General features: G+C 39.8%; 1 protein-coding gene across 36 annotated transcripts in view; it reads right to left on the bottom strand.

Moving 5' to 3' along the window:
* Positions 1-17,808, bottom strand: part of MAP4 (microtubule associated protein 4) — a 1,914,856-nt gene that overhangs the window by 906,812 nt on the left and 990,236 nt on the right. For 32 of the 36 annotated variants that reach the window (XM_069210826.1, XM_069210834.1, XM_069210837.1 and 29 more), the window contains 2 exons: positions 2,571-2,672; positions 1,213-1,356 (listed from right to left, as the gene is read on the bottom strand). In XM_069210826.1, the coding sequence (XP_069066927.1) occupies positions 1,213-1,356; positions 2,571-2,672 (246 nt within the window). The remainder of the gene's footprint in view (positions 1-1,212; positions 1,357-2,570; positions 2,673-17,808) is intronic. The other 4 variants (XM_069210833.1, XM_069210843.1, XM_069210857.1 and 1 more) reach the window with 1 other exon arrangement.

The following is a 17,808-nucleotide window of genomic DNA, read 5'->3' as shown; positions in this document are numbered from 1 at the left end:
CCCCCTGACCGTGACTGCCTGTAACAAGGAACTCGACGCCTGGACCAAGCACTGCACCCGCAGCCCCCAGGACCAGAAGGAACCGAACTTCAGTGCAGGAGTGACCATCAGACGACTGTCTGCCTAACCCAGTCAGTGTCTGGCCCGAGAAGCCCCCCTGTGCCCTGCCTGCACCACTAGAGTGACCCCCAGGTCCCTCCATTGGTTTCCATTACAAACCAGACGCCTGCTTTGCACACTGCACCCGGCCGCCCCTGTGCCGCTGAGGGTGAGTTTTGTGTGCCTACTTTGTGTCACCCCCAAGTGCTCTACAAAACCCCTCTGGTCTGCCCTCTGAAGACGCAGGTACTTACCTGTTGGCAGACTGGAACCGGAGTAACCCTGTTCTTCATAGGTGCCTATGTGTTTTGGGCTCCACTTTGACCTCTGCACCTGACCGGCACTATGCTGCTGGTGTGGTAACTTTGGGGTTGCCTTGAACTCCCAACAGTGGGCTGCCTAATCCCAGGAACTTTAACTTTTAAGGGCCTTAATTATCTGAAAAACTAACCATTACTTACCTCCCCCAGGAACGGTTGATTTTTGCACTTTATCCACCTTTAAAATAGCTTATTGCCATTTTAACTAAAACTGTGTATGTTATTGCTCTAATTCAAAGTTCCTAATTTACCTGTGTAGAGTACCTTACATTTTATGTATTTACTTCAAATCTTGAACTTGTGGTCTAAAAAATAAAGAAAATATATTTTTCCATAAAAAAACCTATTGGCCTGGAGTTAAGTCTTTAAGTGTGTGTTCCTCATTTATAGCCTGTGTGTGTACAACAAATGCTTAACACTATCCTCTGATAAGCCTACTGCTCGACCACACTACCACAAAGTAGAGCATTAGAATGATCTAATTTTGCCACTATCTTACCTCTAAGGGGAACCCTTGGACTCTGTGCACACTATCTCTTGCTTTTAGATAGTATATACAGAATCAACTTCCTACAACTGTCAAAAAAAGTGTTTTCAAAGGTGTAATCATCATTTTATGTAGTTTCTGAAACCAACAAATAAAGCAACAGTCAGGGGACCAAAGATAACAAGGAATTGGGAACATCAGGCAATCGCTAAACACCATTACCTTTAATCACTTTTTCTGGAGTTGCAATGTTCTGTAAGCTAGCACTTGGAGTGGCACATTCTCACACATCTGCAGTAATCTTACCTGATGGATGATGCATGCCCAGCACTTGCTGCTCCCGAATAGTTGGCTGCCAGTGACTTCCTGTGTGGTCATCCTTTGCTGACTCCACTGGAAAAGAGGTGGCTTCCCAAGGAGAATGCTCATGCAACACTTCTCCTGGAGAACCTTCAAATCAAGAGAAACACTGCATGCTTAGTTTAGCCTTCACAATACATGTAAATGAAGTAAAATTGTCAGAAAAACAATGTTCAAGAAAAGCAACCAAATGAGCCAATACCCACATTAAATATACACTTGTGACCCTCCCGTCAGTTAAGACGTGGCTCACTCTATGGCAGCATGTCAGCTTCCAGATCATGTTAGGTCTTAAGGGACATAGAGGATTAAGTGTTTTAAATGACCTCTCAACACAGCAATGTTCTCATAGGACAGAAAGCACAGAAGTATGTGCTTTGGTGCTCCACATAACGCCACATAAGTCATACTTTTAGTTGACATATACAGCAACTTAAAAAGGAGGCCTCTGAAGAAAAGGCAAAAACAACTGGATACTGCAGATTAATGAGGTCTCCAACCTCAAAGCTGTACTAAGCACTTTCATGTAAGAGGTAGGGCTCATCATAATATACCCTTGCCAAAGACAGCCCTCCACCACACTAAAGTCATTGAATGATTAAGGTGACTGGCTGAAACAGTGATAAATCTTCAAAAGCATTTCTTCTGTGGCACTAACCCCTATTTCAGGTTCTGCGGGTGGTCATCAGACAGCAGCCAGAGAATTCAATTTAAATTCACAAATGCAGCAATGCTGAATAAAGTGAACCGGACACATGCAAGTTACAAGAACTGATGTTCTGTTACATTTGACTGGGAATACTATCTCAGTACAGTTTGACACCTGGTTGAGCTTTTTTCTCAATAGTATGTATGTGCAAACATTATCCACTTTAAGAGAATACCCTGGGAGTATCAAAGAGAAGCTACTAAACTGGGCAAATGAGGTCTTGTATACATATCTTCAACATTCATTAGATGTATTTATATTTATGAGTTTTTATACAATCTGGTCAGTTGCTCACATTTTGTATAGTCACTGTGGGCTTCTTATATTCTAACAGTCGGCTGTCCCAGTAATTAATAACTAAGAGTTGCAAAGTCTATTGTGCAATATTTTGATGGAAATGGAAAGCACTCATGCTATAAGGTTTACATCAACTCACTGCCATTTTAAGCTCATTATGCAACACGTCTTTCAAAACAATCTATGTTGAAGTAGGCTCTTTAATCATATTGATCAAAAGATCAGATTGCCTTATTTACTGTAGACATGGTTCAAGATGTTTTTTTTAAACTGTCACCCGACGGACAGCAAAAAATACCTTCTTGCTTTGCAAAGTATTCAAGGTCTTCTGCTTCTTCTGCCCGGACTTGCCCATCTCCCAGCCAGTCGTCTCTAAATGCTTCATTCTTTGTAAAAGCTGCTGAGGAGTAAGAAGAGAATGGTGAAAATAAAGACACTGATTTCAGCAAATTATGTACAGAAGTTAAATGAGTACCCCACGATACTTGCTAAGAAAATAAATAATTAACTATTGTGGCTCACATGTAGTTGTGATCCTGAGGAATAATGTTTAAATATTTTTTAATCACTGTCTTTCAAGCAAAAAACAAACTGCTTCAAATCTAGTAGTATGTATAAAGCGAAAAGATACTCTAACATTTTTATCCTTGCCAAAGTTTATTAGATGTGGGAAGTAAGTTTATTAGAAGACGGGACACAGAATCAAAACCTCAGTTAACATGCAAAGACATTTACACCATACTAGAAACTAAAAAGCTAATTGTCTACTTTAACCCCTTCTAAGCCCTACCTTTCTGTAGGGGAGAGGAGAGGCTTCACACTGCAGGAGTAGTTCATGATGAGGAGGGAAGTCTTTGCAATATTTCCCTGCAATAGCTGCGAATCCTGGTCCCATCCTCTTGAAGATTATCTTTAGTGAATGTGAGACATTCTGTTATACTGTTTACCTTACTGATGTTAGTGTTGTGAAGCTTGGTTGTTAGGTTGGTGAGAGCAGTAAAGACAATTTCCTGTGCCTCTCGAGACCTACTGCCTTTCAGTTCATCTTTTGCATCTCATCACTGGTGAGGAAGGCATACGGAAATGTACCAGGAAATGGAGACTGAAATTATTTTGTTACTGTGTGTAGTGTGTCGATCTATTAGTCTAAGCAAGGAAGACTTTCTGATACACAAGCCATTAAAAGAGCCATATGCTAAAATATCATTAATATCAATTGATGCACAGATTATTTGATTGGATACTATTTTTCCTTTGTTCATGCAGAAAATCATGTCTGTCTTTGGTAGGAAAGCTGTCTGAAGCAGTTTATGGTGTCTCCTAAGGATGAGCCATATTTACGAAGCTGTGCAGCAGAACTTGCTGTCTTTAGGGTAGTGGCAGATGGATTACATATTTTCACCAACAACATCCAATCACTGACTTTCTTTTTCTTGAAAGGAACAATCAGAGTACACATTTGAAAGCCTTTTTGTGACTGTAATCACTATTAGAGTGAAAGCCAGAGTGTCACAATGCTATGTTCCTGTACTGCAGTAAGCCTAGTTCAACAAGATGGTGGCACGTTTGCATCATAGCACATAGTACATCCCACTAGGTGGAAGCATCCTCTTGGCAGCCCAATACCATGGCTACACATCAGTATACATGTTCGCCTCATTTAACGTAAACAAAGTCAAACCTTAAGAATGGTGGAGAAAGGGCAGGTTTGTGTCATCCAATAGTTGCAACTTAATGACTGGACTCCTCCGCCATAAACGTCCAGGTGACAGAGCGGCTGCTTACAGGATCAAGACACAAGTGCATCTACAGTGGAGCTTGAGGTCCCTTTCAAAAACCACAGGTACAACCAACAACATCAATGTAGCAATTCAGGATCGCAATGTTGAGTTGAGGTAAATAAAGGAAAAATATGCTTGACACAATCTTTTTGCCCAGCAATATTTTTCCAGCTCATCGTCAAGGTGAAAATAGGCACAGATTCACACAATAATAATCAACAGACAAGAGAGAGGTTACAAATTCCCTTTAGGGGATGAACTGCCACAGCACAGGCATTCCACTTAAGCACAGACAACAGAATGCAAAAATAATACATAATCCCAGACCATGGCAGGAAAAAACTGTTATCCCACTTGGCTTTCTTCTTTCCCCCCACAATTTCCATAATCAGTTTTGCAAAATAGCACTGCAAAGAGAAACAGGCCTCTTGGGGACAGATTCATCATCACTGATGTCAAATATCTGCCCATTAGTGGAAATGTGATTTAAATATTCAGACATGGAGCATAGATATTTAAGGTAGTCTGCTTTTGTCACATGGTAACCAACCCACAGAAATGTAAGTGCATCTCAGACCACCTTCACATCCCAGTACTCTTCAGGTAACGATTCATGGGACATCAGTTGTCATTTTGCTTCCTTTATCTCAAGGTCGGCCAACACAACACTTTGTTCAATCACTTGGAATACCACTTGTACAGAGAACAAGAGTAAAATATAAATATAAATCATGAGCAGTGATGTATTCTCAGTTATCAAAAGGCAAGGGCGCCAAGATGAGAACAATAGAAGGGGACACAGGGTAATGACCAGAGATAAGAGAACATTTGTCTTTCTTCAGTCCCTAAATGATGATACCAATATAACAACTGTATTTGTTGCAAATAAGCTCCTCATAACTTGAGAAATATAATAAAATACAAGTATGAGGTTATATCTTACATCAATTGTGATACAAAATAATGCGTTTATCTGATCCAATGTGTCTGTGTTCTCCATCATGTTGGTTATACAATCAGGAAACTTACAAGTAGATGGAACACATAAGAGCCCTAAAAATCTAGACAACAAGTTCTTCAGTCACTCATATTCAAGAAAACACATTCATGTAAGAAACTGATAAAACAAGATTTCAGGGCATACAACTTATTAAACCACATAGAAGATCCAGACAGAGTTTTTGGATCAATAAATGGAATGAAGAGAACATTGGTCTCAAAAGAGACAGGCAACAGTACATGCTGATATGGTTAGTTTGAAAGATCTATGAGATCTCATTAAAACATGATAACTAGAAACAACCCCCAGTTGAGATCCTAAGTAGAACAAGTTGTTTACAGCACTGAAGACAAAAAAATGAATAGGGGTTTGGTTCTAGCTATGATTAAGTAGCAGTAGTGTGTATTGTGGATCTGAATTTAATTTACAATATTATACAAAATAGGTTTCATTCACCAAAAGAGTAAAATATTTAATTGAGATTGCCTTTATAAAGAATAGGTTGGTTCAAAATTGAACAATGGTTTCCTTTTTAGCTCACATACTTATGGTCTTTAACAAATAGGAAATCAATCAAGCCACTGAGCCTTCAAATAGTTTGGCAAAAAGTCCTGAATATGATTTACAATAAATGTGTTTGCCTCCAACCACATACATTTTTTAAATAGCTCTATTAGCTGAAGGCACACACTATGTTGTATATCATAGGGGTACGATTCCAACTACCTCTAGAATCCTTTTTGTAAAAAGATGTCGAAAAACATCTCTTTAAATTATGACAGACTAATGTTATAAATATGTTCTGTTTGTCGAATTGAATTAGTAGTGTATTTTAGTTTGTGAAAAGTGAAGCTGCATTACACTGAAAGGAAGTACAGAACGCAGCTTTCTCTTTTGAGTCAGATTACACGATGCTTGTGGATGCACTAAAATCCTTGACTCTAGTTTTTTCAAGATAGTGCCGCCATAAAACTATGTGGACATTTATGGGCATACCGCCACCGTAGCCAATTTTTTACTAGTCTATTGCGGTAAATAAATATTCAATTTTCCTCATTTAATTCCCCATGATAAGGATACCGCTGTACCATCGATAAAAAATATATCAAAACTTCAAAGGAAGTAGTATCACATTGAACTGGATTTATTCTAGGTCCTTTTTGTTTCTTAAAAACGCGACAGGTGAGTTCAGTTATACTAAGTGTACAGAACCCTTTTCTTCTTTAATTAGAATTAATTGAAATTGTAAAGTTCCACAAGAATCTGGAAAATGAAGAAATATACTGGTGGGGGGTTTGGGATTGAAAGACCAAATATTTGAAAGCAATATACAACATTGAATGTTGTAAATACGCATTGCAGTTTAAGGTTCAATGGCATTTAATCCATCGAAATTGAACCTTCAAATGGAGTATTTGATCTAAATTATGCTATGATTAACTTACCTAATTATAAAAAAGAAGACTTATAAAATATATACTGTTATTATGAATAAACCATGGTTTAATTTTGTTTGCTTGAAACCGTTGTAATGTATATCTAGAAGACAATCATTAAAAAATTATTAGTCCATAATCTGTACATTAAGGAACGTATTAAGACAAATTAGGATACCAGAAATAAGATCTGAATGCCCATGAACCCAATGGTAACGATTTACTCTTCAAACCAAGAATCACAACAATGATAGTAGTGCTAAGGAATTAAAGAAAATCAGAGCAATTTTGTTTTTGTTCAATTTTATTAGGATTGTGATCAGATCTGCACAATCCAATTGCGATTTTAATATTTATTTTTGTGTATTAGTGGGCGAGTTGACTTATTGGTTTTTAATCAGTTAAAGATCTTTATTCAGCTATAAAGCCATAAAAACCAAAACATCAGTAAACTACATACACATCAATTCAACAGAATAGTATCGGTTCAGTTTTTCTGTTAGCATTTACATTTCATTTGAGAGAATAAAATTAACAAGATAAAATAAGCGGCCGACTATGTCAGTAATGCCCCTACAAGTAAAAATGCCCTCTGTTCATATTTTGGCCACTGTCTCCCTTCCGCCTACCTCCCCGCCACTCGACTTGTTTTGTTTCCCCCTCTTCATCTAGTGCGACTTGGAGAAATATTACATGTTTTGGTGTTTGGTTTCTTTCAATGGCCTGCATGTACTACTGTTTAAAGGATTACTGCCACCCCCACTGCAGAGGTTCATGAATGTTCCTTGTTATTTATTCAAAATGATAAATGAAGGTTTAAAAAAGATGATAAAATAAAAAATTCAAATAAAAAACCTGTATACATTATTTGGCTAAAAATACATTGATATTCTGTACTGGTTTTCACAAGAAGAAAACAGGGCAACATAAATCTTCCACAAGTTTGCATACACCAATTAAAAGAAAGAATGTTGACATGAGGGGGAAAAAAAACAGAAAAAAACCTTTAACCAATCTCCCCCCTCGCTGCTCTCGATTTCCTCAGATGGAGCAACAGTCATTCTCCGGTGTTTTTTTTTTTTGGTCCAAAAATATTGCTTTACTTTTGACAGCCCCTCAAGGCATCAGGCCAAGTGCTCAGTGTCTACAACCTAGGAGGTAGCATGCCTCAGAAGCCCCATCGGCTACTCATTCTCCCACAACTCCCACATATATTATTAGGATCTGGCTGTGGCACCCTCAGTCCTTTATTCTAATGTGCAATAGGACATTACTTATTAAAGCTGCTATCCCACACTCCAATCCGGCAGTGCCTCCTTATGTTTCTCCTGTTCATTTAGTAAGACCACCAACATTGCCCCCCACAAGGCCAGGACATCTCCCACTTTCTCATCATGTCTGACATGCTTCAGCCGTACGTTTACGCTACAGCCCATTCCGACACATCCTGAAGCCAGTCTGAGTAACATGAGGGGAGCAGAATCCAACCACCTTATGGCAAATCAGCGTTCAGCAAGTAGGGGACCAAGTAAAAGGAATTTCCTACTCAGTCTCTTGACTTCTGGGGTTGGTATGAGGCCCAGCTGCACCACTTGTGGAGTAAGCTATAGATCCCTTCACCACCCTCGACCAGTACGGTGCCAGACACGGACAGCTCAAACACCACATGTATAACGTCCACTGCAGGACTTCGGCACCTAACTAGTCTGTGTGAAGTATTTTTTGTTGACAGGTAGGTACGGTGGATAAAGCTGTATTGAATTAAATTAAACCCTGCATTCAAGCTAACCATTGTAGCCCAGCATGAATTCTCTTCCATTGTTGGACTGCTAGAGGTTCACAGAATACCCTCTCCCATTTTGCACATGCCTTTGGTATAAGCTTAAGCCAGTCTTCTCAAAGTGCTCTGTACATATGGGAAGTCAGCCTGCAGCCACCCATAAGTGACAGAAGCAACATCAAAATATGTGAGGATTCCAGTTCTTCGTCCACTAGCAAGTTATTAACAGGCCCAATAGTGCTTAATAGATGGTATATTTCTATCGTGTCTTGCCCTCCGGCAGGGGTAAATCCAAAAGATGAATACCTGTGTGCAATGTGTACACAACACTACAATCATCGCTACTACAGTGGCGATAATTAACTATAGGTTCCCAGACATGGGCAGATAAGCAAGTACTGTTTTTTGTCTTACTCTCTTACATGTGCAACAAAAAGCAGGAGACCTTAAAAATAATGGGCTGTCTTGTGTCACTTCTGAGGATTCTAATTGCCTCTCTATAATCCCTTGTACCTAGTCTATGGCACAATGGGAGAACCCATTTCCTTCTGCTACCTGCATAAGCTGGACAAACGCGAAATACATGCTCCACCATTTCATTGGCCTCACAGCAGGAAGGACTTCCTCAGTCACCCTCCTTGGGATCATGTAGCCAATTGGCAGAAAAGGAATGGTGTGAGTATCCCAAGATGAAACTTCAGATAGACTCACTTTGCTTTTTCAATCTCATCCAAAAGTCCACTATAAACACATCTTTGTGTTTGAGGAAATTTGCAGCGAGTACCTAGGCTTGACTGCCCAAGTAAAAATCTGCTCATACTGTCCATAACTAGACTTAATGGTTATTTTTGATACCCCACTGGCATCCTCCATGTTACCCCAGACTCTCTAGCCCTATCCAGATAAGGCAGAACGGTGTGAAATTACCACATGCAGGTGACCACCACCCAGTGTGATAGCTTTTCAAAAGAGTAATTGGAGACAAAACGCCTGCTCGATGGTACTTGTGCATTCCCTGAAACCAGGCCTCAGAAAGAATAGCCACTCATGTAGCCTATCCAGAATAATCTGTCTATAACGCTTATTGATTTGTAGTTGGATACGAGTGCCCTCAAGCCCTTTTTAAAAATAGAAATAATCTCTGCCCTGGGCCAGGTCGGAAACTTTGGTGCACCTCTCAAGATGGCATTTAAGAAGAGCAGGAAATAGGGACTCCAGATGTCTATTTCGGAGGAAAACAGAACCCTGGGAATCTTTTCAAGCCCTGGTGCTTTACTGGCAATACTCTTCTTTATGGCCTTAGTTATTTCAATAGAAGAGATAGAAGTGGTATTACTTACTTCCTTACACGAGATTGGAGCAAGGACCAGGTTGTGGATACTCTGCTCGGCTAGTCCTCTTGACTGACTAACTGGCCCTGAGGTTCCTAGATCAGGACATAGACTTTGTGCCATAAGCCCTAGTAATTTGTTCCAAGAGGCTTCCACCTCTGGTGGAGAAGACTACAGTTCTGAAAAAAGATCAACAAAGTCTGCTGTGGGATATTATTTTCAATAAGGCAATGGCCATCACTGCTTCCAGCAGCAAGAATGTTCCAGAAGAAGTGGTGTCCTTTGCCTGAACTGCACACAACATTCCTGCCCACCTGCCTTTCTCCCAGTCTCTTTGGCAAGGATGGTACGGGTTTTATATACACCTTTTGGATCTGGTGCCTAATCCTTGTTTTTATAGCCTTGGAGAAAGCCTTTCCTGGTAGATCTGCAGTGTTTGTTAAACCATGTAGGAGGGGATTTTCTCCCAACTGCCTGCTTAGTCTCCACAAAATATTTTTTTATTTAAAGTAAAGAACATCTGACTATGGATGTCCGTGACTCTACCGAGTGAAAGGATTGTTCCAGTGCTGCCAGCTATCACCTTATAAACCTTCCCCAGCGAATCCGGGTACTGCACCATAACATTCTATTTAAATCTATGCCAAATGTTAGATATCCTAAGCTTTCTATAGAAAGGTTCAGTGCAAGCATTAGATATATTTCCCAATTGCCTAAGGGTGAGGTCAAGAGCATTATGGTCATTGTCTTGACAAGGAGTTCCAAGCATATCAACCTAATTGGGTAACTGTATTATCTAGCAACACGTAATCAATGAGGATGGTATTATACGTCCCATTAAAAGTGTGTGTCCCATCTCTGTTTGAGGCCATTCTGCCATTACAGGTTCAAAGGCTGTGATTCAGAGTAAGCACATTTAATGGTGCAGCCAATGTGGGTCATTTCTTAATGGGAGATTGTAAGCCCTAGGATTGACTAACCTAATCTTCCTGTAAGCCCTAGGATTCACCAACATGATCTTCCTTACTTGAAAGAGCCTCATTGTTGGATTCCAGTGGTTTGAACTTGCGATTAAAGCCCCCCCCCCCACAATTTTCCTAAATTTATATGCAGAAGCAGAGAGACCTGCTAGCTGTGTGTCCAAAAGCTCAATAACTGGTGATTCAGATTCACAGCCCATGGATCTACAATATACATTATAGATGTAATAAATTGCATTGGTTGAAAAGTGCAAGCTGAGACACATTAAGTCCTAGGATAACAAAATTTTTGTTGTGTTAATATTTTCCACTGACTCCTTCCTCAGCATGTAATGGGGAATCTTGTGGCTGATGTTTGTGGCTTTCCTTTCCCTCCCTAACAGAAAGGGATATTCAAATTTTCTGCTTCACCTCCATATGCCACACCCCTCCCTTACTGTCTGTATAAGTGGGAAAAGAGCAGGCCTTTGGGTTTCTGCCTCGCTGCTCTGACCATACCCCTTTTTTCAGTCAACCAGTAAGACACAGTTTCTGAAATGAAGTGGGGGGGAGAATGCCGAGATTTCCTTCCGACCTCCTGATTTCCACGCCCACTTTGGCCAAGAGAGGGACATAAAAGCAGCAAGCCAGCATCCTGATTAGCAACCTCGAGTTGGACTCTACAGCGCCCACCACCAGGAGGATCTTATCCAGAAGTCACAGCGAGAGGTCAAAGCGAAGACCTGCCCAACCATCAAGTGCCCAGAAGACCCGCTTCAACAGGCTGCTCCTTCAGCCTACTTCTTCATCTCTTTAGGCCCCAACCTTTTCCTGTCCTTCCCAGGAGGAAGGAATCCATGCTTAGGCTTTCAGTGGCCTAGTCCAACTCCTTAGTCTTAGGCAGAAGGTAGTCCCAACCCTCCTATACTGAACCTTAGAGTGGTCACCAAACCTCTTCTTTTTAGTTACTCTTCTATCCAAATGCATCACCAGGCCAAGCTCCAACTCAAGAGGGCCATCTAATCCTCTTGGCACCCCACTCTTCACAGAGCTGACCAAAGCAAGCTCAGTAAAGCAGTATTCAAAGCCAACTCTAGTGCTCTGCAATCGCTGTCCCACCACTTCTGGAAAATCCTGCACTGGGCTCAGTGCAGTAGGTCTCCCCCAAAGCTTTACTGACTTACCACCATAAAAGATGGTGTTTATTGCTTCTTTTGAATTCTGTGTGGCATTTAATTCATATTCTCTTTGGGAAAGTGAAGAAGGTGCACTTTGTAGGTTTGCATGTATTTTTAAGGACCATAAAGTAATACCTATATCTCTTACATTCATTATCTACCTACCTCTTCATCCTTCTATAGCTATGTATCTTTTCTTCTGGCTACCTGATCTTTCTGTCTCTCCTCATCACACCTATCACTACCTCATTTCTAGTTCTTCTTCACCTCTCTCGTTATACTGTCTCTTTACTTCATTGTTAAGCTCTTCTTTTCCCCCAGCCCTCCAGTTGCTACTACCCAGCAGAACCAGGGATTATTACCTAACCAGAGTATTGCACACAAAGAGGGGAAGAGAGACAGGGTAAGGACGAGAAATAAGGTGAAATTATTAGATTTCATCCAATGGAATGGTGAAAATCCTCAGAACAGCGCTTTCATTTTCATTGTTGCTGTTAGAATGACATTAGTAAACATAACTAAAGATACACTTGCAAACACAAGGTCCATGTGATTTACTGTGACATTATTTGCTAGCTCACTAAACATCTACCAAATAACCCTTACCTTACCACTAAAAATGCACGGAATAGGCTGGTTACACACAGAATTCCACGTAAAATGTTGTTGCAATTTAATGTACAGAGTATTATAATCATTAATGTACACAATTCACCCAAGAAATGTTTCTGAAGCATCGTTCCAGATTGAATTATGTTATGACATAGGCTTAAACATGGGTACTCATAAAAGTTTCCAGGACCCACTAAGATAGGTCAATGATGTGACTGAAGGCCTCATTGATACCAGCATGGTGGCGGTCAGGGACATAGGGGTGTGGGTGGGGGCGGGGGGGGGGAAGGTAAGAGAAGTGAGGCACATACATCTTGTGTCTGAATTACATAAGTGTACATAAGAACTGACTTGCCTCTTAGTACACTACTGGCATTACAGTCAGGGTTTGGGGTGGGGGAATGAAGGTTTCTGAGTTCATGTTTCAAAATGATCACTTTAAAAAAAAAAGCTTCTCAAAGCACTGATATAATTTGATGCACAGAAGTGAAATGGTTCTGCATGCTGATGAAATACACTATTTGAACTTTGAACAGATTTTATCACACTTTTAAACTTTTGCTGCAAGATGTCTTGAGAAAAGAAGGTATATCTAAAGTTTAGTGCAGGATGCCCTAGTTATTTATTTTCTTTAACTTCAATTAACCTTTAAATACATGTTTGCCTGTTTATTTAGCATATTTTAATGTTCGTGCTGAGTCAAGTAAACACCAGCCCAGTGCTGCTCTTGACCAGGGGGCATAAGTAGCCTCTGGGCCGTACTATCGCTAGGCTAGAATGTACTTCCTTTGCACAGTGTTCTTACTAAAAAAAGTAAAGCTGTTAAAATAAAATTACAAATTATGTTTAGCAAATAACCATGCCACACTAGAAATCCGGGAAGATGTATTCGTTAGTAGTTTTCCTCTTTTCTTGTTGATCTCACTAAGTCTGAATGGATGAGATAAACAAAAAGATGTTTTATTTGTCTAGGGAAAAAATGGAGCAGAAGAAATTAAAAGAGTGTTGAAAATTTGTGAGAAAAGAAGAGAAGACTGTTTGAAGGAGTGATATAAAACAAGAGAATTTTCGATATGTTCACAATGCAGACCACAATGCTTGTACTGCAGCAACAGGTCCTCTATCGTCAGGTCCAAATATTGTGGCCATTACTTTGACAGAAGATTCCACCTGCAGGCAAATGATAGAACAACATGATTCTGAAAGAAAGAAAGATGTACTGTCAGAGTAAGCAGAAATCTTGTCTGCTGATGCAACTAAAGGTGTAGCTAGTAAGGAGGAAGCACAAATCAGTACTTCTGCAACACCTGGAGCAATTGTGGAAGGCGCAACTAAATCAACTGTGTCAGGGAGCTCTGTATCCACCTCACTGAATGTGCCAGAAGCTGGGATCCATGATATGACGTAGACACAAGGAATGGACCGACTACAGACAGTTGACTTTTTATTTCAATGGCCAAGGCATTTTAAGCTTTGAGTTCTTTCAGTATCACCCGATCCAACCTTCCAAAAGTCAACAGTTTAATGGGCAATTGGCATTTACGAGAAAAGATGGAAGGACCCGACATTGCTTAAGCTTTTCAGAAATCCAAAAGATTTTCTTTTGCAGTTTGCTTGGCATTTAGCAAATGTAAAGAAAGTGGTGCATTTATTCGAGGGATGAAACATTTTAGGCACTTGTTCATGCGCATTACAGAGCATGAGGCATCCCAATTCTACAAAAGATGCACAGATTCATATACGATGACCATTTCTGGAGTTGACATAACCACTCTCCTAGTCTCTCGAGAGACAACAAATTGTGCAATACAAGTCAGAAGAAGGAGAGAAATATTGGAGCATGTGGTTGAAGTTAATAAAGTGACTGGTAAAAGAGGGCTCAGCTATCGTGGGAAATCAGAGTCTATTTTTGAGTTGGGTAACCATTTGCTTGATCATGGAAACTTTCTTGAACTCATAATTCTCATGGCAAAATATGACCAACCTCTTAAACAACACATTGAGTTTCTCAATTCCAAATCAAAACAGAAACGTGTCTGTGGTGTACCAGTGACCTTCATATTAAAGACCACTATTGGCTAAGTAGTAGAAACAATTTCGAAACTGATAAAAAGACACATTACTAAAGAAATACACGTCATTGGTATGTACTCAATCCAGTCGACTCAAATCAAAATATAACTGTTAATGACCAGTGTTCAGTTATAACCCGATATGTCACAGACACTGTACATGAACGCCTAATAGCAGTCAGAAATTGCACTTTGTCAACAGGGAAAGGATTGTTCGAGTTGGTACAAACTGCAATTCAACAAAATGGTGTTGACATAGCTAAGTGCCCTAGAAATCCAACTGATGGTGCTTTCAACGTGCAAGGCCAGTACAATGGACTCAGTACTTGGCTAAGCAAAGAATATGCAAGTTACAGACATGTCTGGTGCTATGCACGTGTTAAATGTTGTACTTATTGATGTGACCCAAGCATCTACGGCTTCCACCTCTGTGTTTAGACTGCTACACTCTTGTGCAGCCTTTCTCCGGAAATCATATGAAAGGATGGATGTGTGGCGTGAGCTGGCAAAGGATGGTCAGACAGTCCAGATCATTGGAGAAACAAGGTGGTGAGCAAAAGATGCTGCTCTCAAGAATGTTTTTGGCTCTTTCAATAACACTGCCAATGCTATGTTTATTGATTTGGGCAAAGTCCCTCATAATATTTCATCTGACAATCTTAGATTTGTTCCAAATGTACAGTGCCAAGCCTTACAATTTGCTGAGGGGCTATGCAAAATTCAAACATTCCTAACAGCCTAATTGTATCTTTGCATTTTTGCATCAACCACATTACTGTCTAAGTTATCTCCAAACAAGTGAAATAGATATCTTGCAAGCACAGATAATAGTGTCAGACACTAAAAAACTCCTTAAAACAGATTTCCACAATTTTGAAACTGTGTATTCTCCTCCCACAAGATTTGCAGAGTGGGCCAACATAGGCTTAGAAGAAAGAAACTGAACCAAGAAGTAAAAATGGCACTCTTGAAGGGAGAGTGTCCTGTAAAAAGATACCTGGGATGAGCACAAAGGATGAGCCTATAACCTTAGCTAAAAGATCAATTTTGTATGGGGTGTACAATATGGTAATATACATGGTTAATCAAAGTCTGACCACTTGTTTCAAGACCCACTTAACTTTGGCAGCAGATATAGCATGCCTGGACCCAAAGAACTTCAATCAGAGTCTCCAAGGCAATGTCTTTGTGAAACTTTGTTCCTTGCTGAAAAACATAGATAGCTCCATAACTGTGCAGACTTTGCAGGAAGAACCTCAAGATATTGCTGCTAAATGGGCACATTTTAAAAGTACACTACCTGAAGAGTATGACAGAGAAGACCCGACTAACCAAGAACCATCACTGCAAGTAAAAGAATGTGACCAAGAACCTGAGGCTGAACCTACAAAGCGCAATGCTTCTGTGACTGTGCTGTCTGTTTTTACTCTATTTTGAAAAACGACCTGCTTTTCAGCAGTGCCTACCAGCATTTGTATTTGGCATACACATACGTCTTGACCTTATCCTGTACACAAGTAGCCTGTGAGAGAGGGTTTTCTAAACTGAAGTGCATCAACATTAGCCCAAGAAACCAAATTGGTCAGTAAAACATTGAAGCCTTTATGCTCATGTCAGTTGAATAGAATGTGCTTTTTCAGTTGAAAAACAATGACATTACAGACGTAATTGCAACAAAAAAAAGTGCATTGCTGCAGGAGCTCATGATTGAGTAAACCTCAGTCTCTCTACAGCTCAGACTTGAAAGCAGCAAGAGATGTGAACAAAATTGTGTTTTTCTGTTCATGAACATCAACTGCTGGTTGTTGAACTAATTTACTACTCGATAGTAAGGAAACAAGTTTTCAACATTCTTTACACCCGACTTCCTTTCCCCTCGCCTGTGAATTCATAAGAAGATTTACCAGAATAATTGATAGGAGAAGCCACACTGATTTCAAAGCTGCTCCTTTACCAAACATCACTCAATCCTCTGGAGAAGACGCAGTAAAAAGTTTGGCTTGAGGCTGCAAATTTTTAGGTCAAAGACTGCGCATTCTACAAGAATTGGATTTTATGTATGTTGCTCGGTTTTCCCTAATTTTATTTTTTTTCTGTTGGAACAGGTTATATTCTTTAGAGCCTCTGTAATTAATTTGAACAAGAGAAGTATCTACATGAATGTCCAGGACAATAATCAGATTTACTGTAGTCCAGTGCAGACAGCCTATTGAGGACTTTAGGCAATAGGTACATACATTCAGGTAAATTAAGGCAAATTATGCTGGCCTGAGTTAACTTTTTTTTATTTTTCCCCTGGGAGTCTCCTTTGGTAGGTCCTAATCAAGTGTTATTTTCTTTCTACATATCCTTTTCTCTACTAGCCCACACCTCTTTCCCATGTGAATCAGGACCTTGCAAAGATCCACAGAAATTTCACACATGCACTCTAGCCCTTCAGGGATAATCCTCAGAAATACTATGGAGAAAAGATGCATAAGGAAAATATCAGGTGTTGTAATTGAGCTACATTATATGTTTTGGACGTTCTGTAAGGGTATTTTCTGCAGGTGACATTTAGATACACTTAGCTTTTATTTGTTTTATTTCTACATTGTTGCAGTTCTGTTTACTGGAGTCTTACACAGTGAAGCTGAACAAGGGCATTACTGATATGAATGCAAGCGCCTTTTGAGCTGAGAGAATCTAGCCTTGCAGAGAGAGGCCAGTGAAACCCTGGACAAGCAATTGTACATCCAGAAAAGATAATCAAAAAATTCAAATCCACTCTAGCCCTATAGAAATTGTCCTGCAAATATATAGGGCAAAATCTGCATAGTTTTAGGTAAAAGACCAATAATTGTGAGCATGCATAACTGTATATATCTGTGAATTTGTTCCGCTTATTTGGTGTCAGTGTCATTTCTCTTTCTGTATATATTACAGGTTCTTCCAGTAAATCAGGAGGAGGGAATAATTCGCTGGAATTAGGAAGGCATTGCAACCAACACAAACTATACTGCCGGTAAGATGATAGATTTTATTTGTTTTTTTAAATCTGTAAGATATATTTTATGTATGGGTAAAAAGCAAACTTACTCTGTTTATTTTTTGTTGCAGGTTATGTTCCCCATAGCCCCTTCATTGTGAAATGGAGAAGAAACCATGACAGCTTAAGACCTGTACTTTCAGGGTTGTCGTAAGTTCTGTTCCCAGATATCCTGACTTAACCCTTTCTCACTTGATTGTGTGACATTTCTGATTTGTTTAATAATCAATGTCTAGCACAAACTTGGTTGGGAATGGGTATCTTTCCACCTTGTGCAAGATGTTTAGTCTTCAAGTAAGTATATACAAAGGTATAACATTTTCAGCTCCAGTCATGGAGATGCTTCAGGAAATACTTTG

The sequence above is a fragment of the Pleurodeles waltl genome, chromosome 10 (genome assembly GCF_031143425.1).
Source record: "Pleurodeles waltl isolate 20211129_DDA chromosome 10, aPleWal1.hap1.20221129, whole genome shotgun sequence".
Taxonomy (NCBI): Eukaryota; Metazoa; Chordata; class Amphibia; order Caudata; family Salamandridae; genus Pleurodeles; species Pleurodeles waltl.
This window is presented reverse-complemented; position numbering and strand designations above follow the sequence as displayed.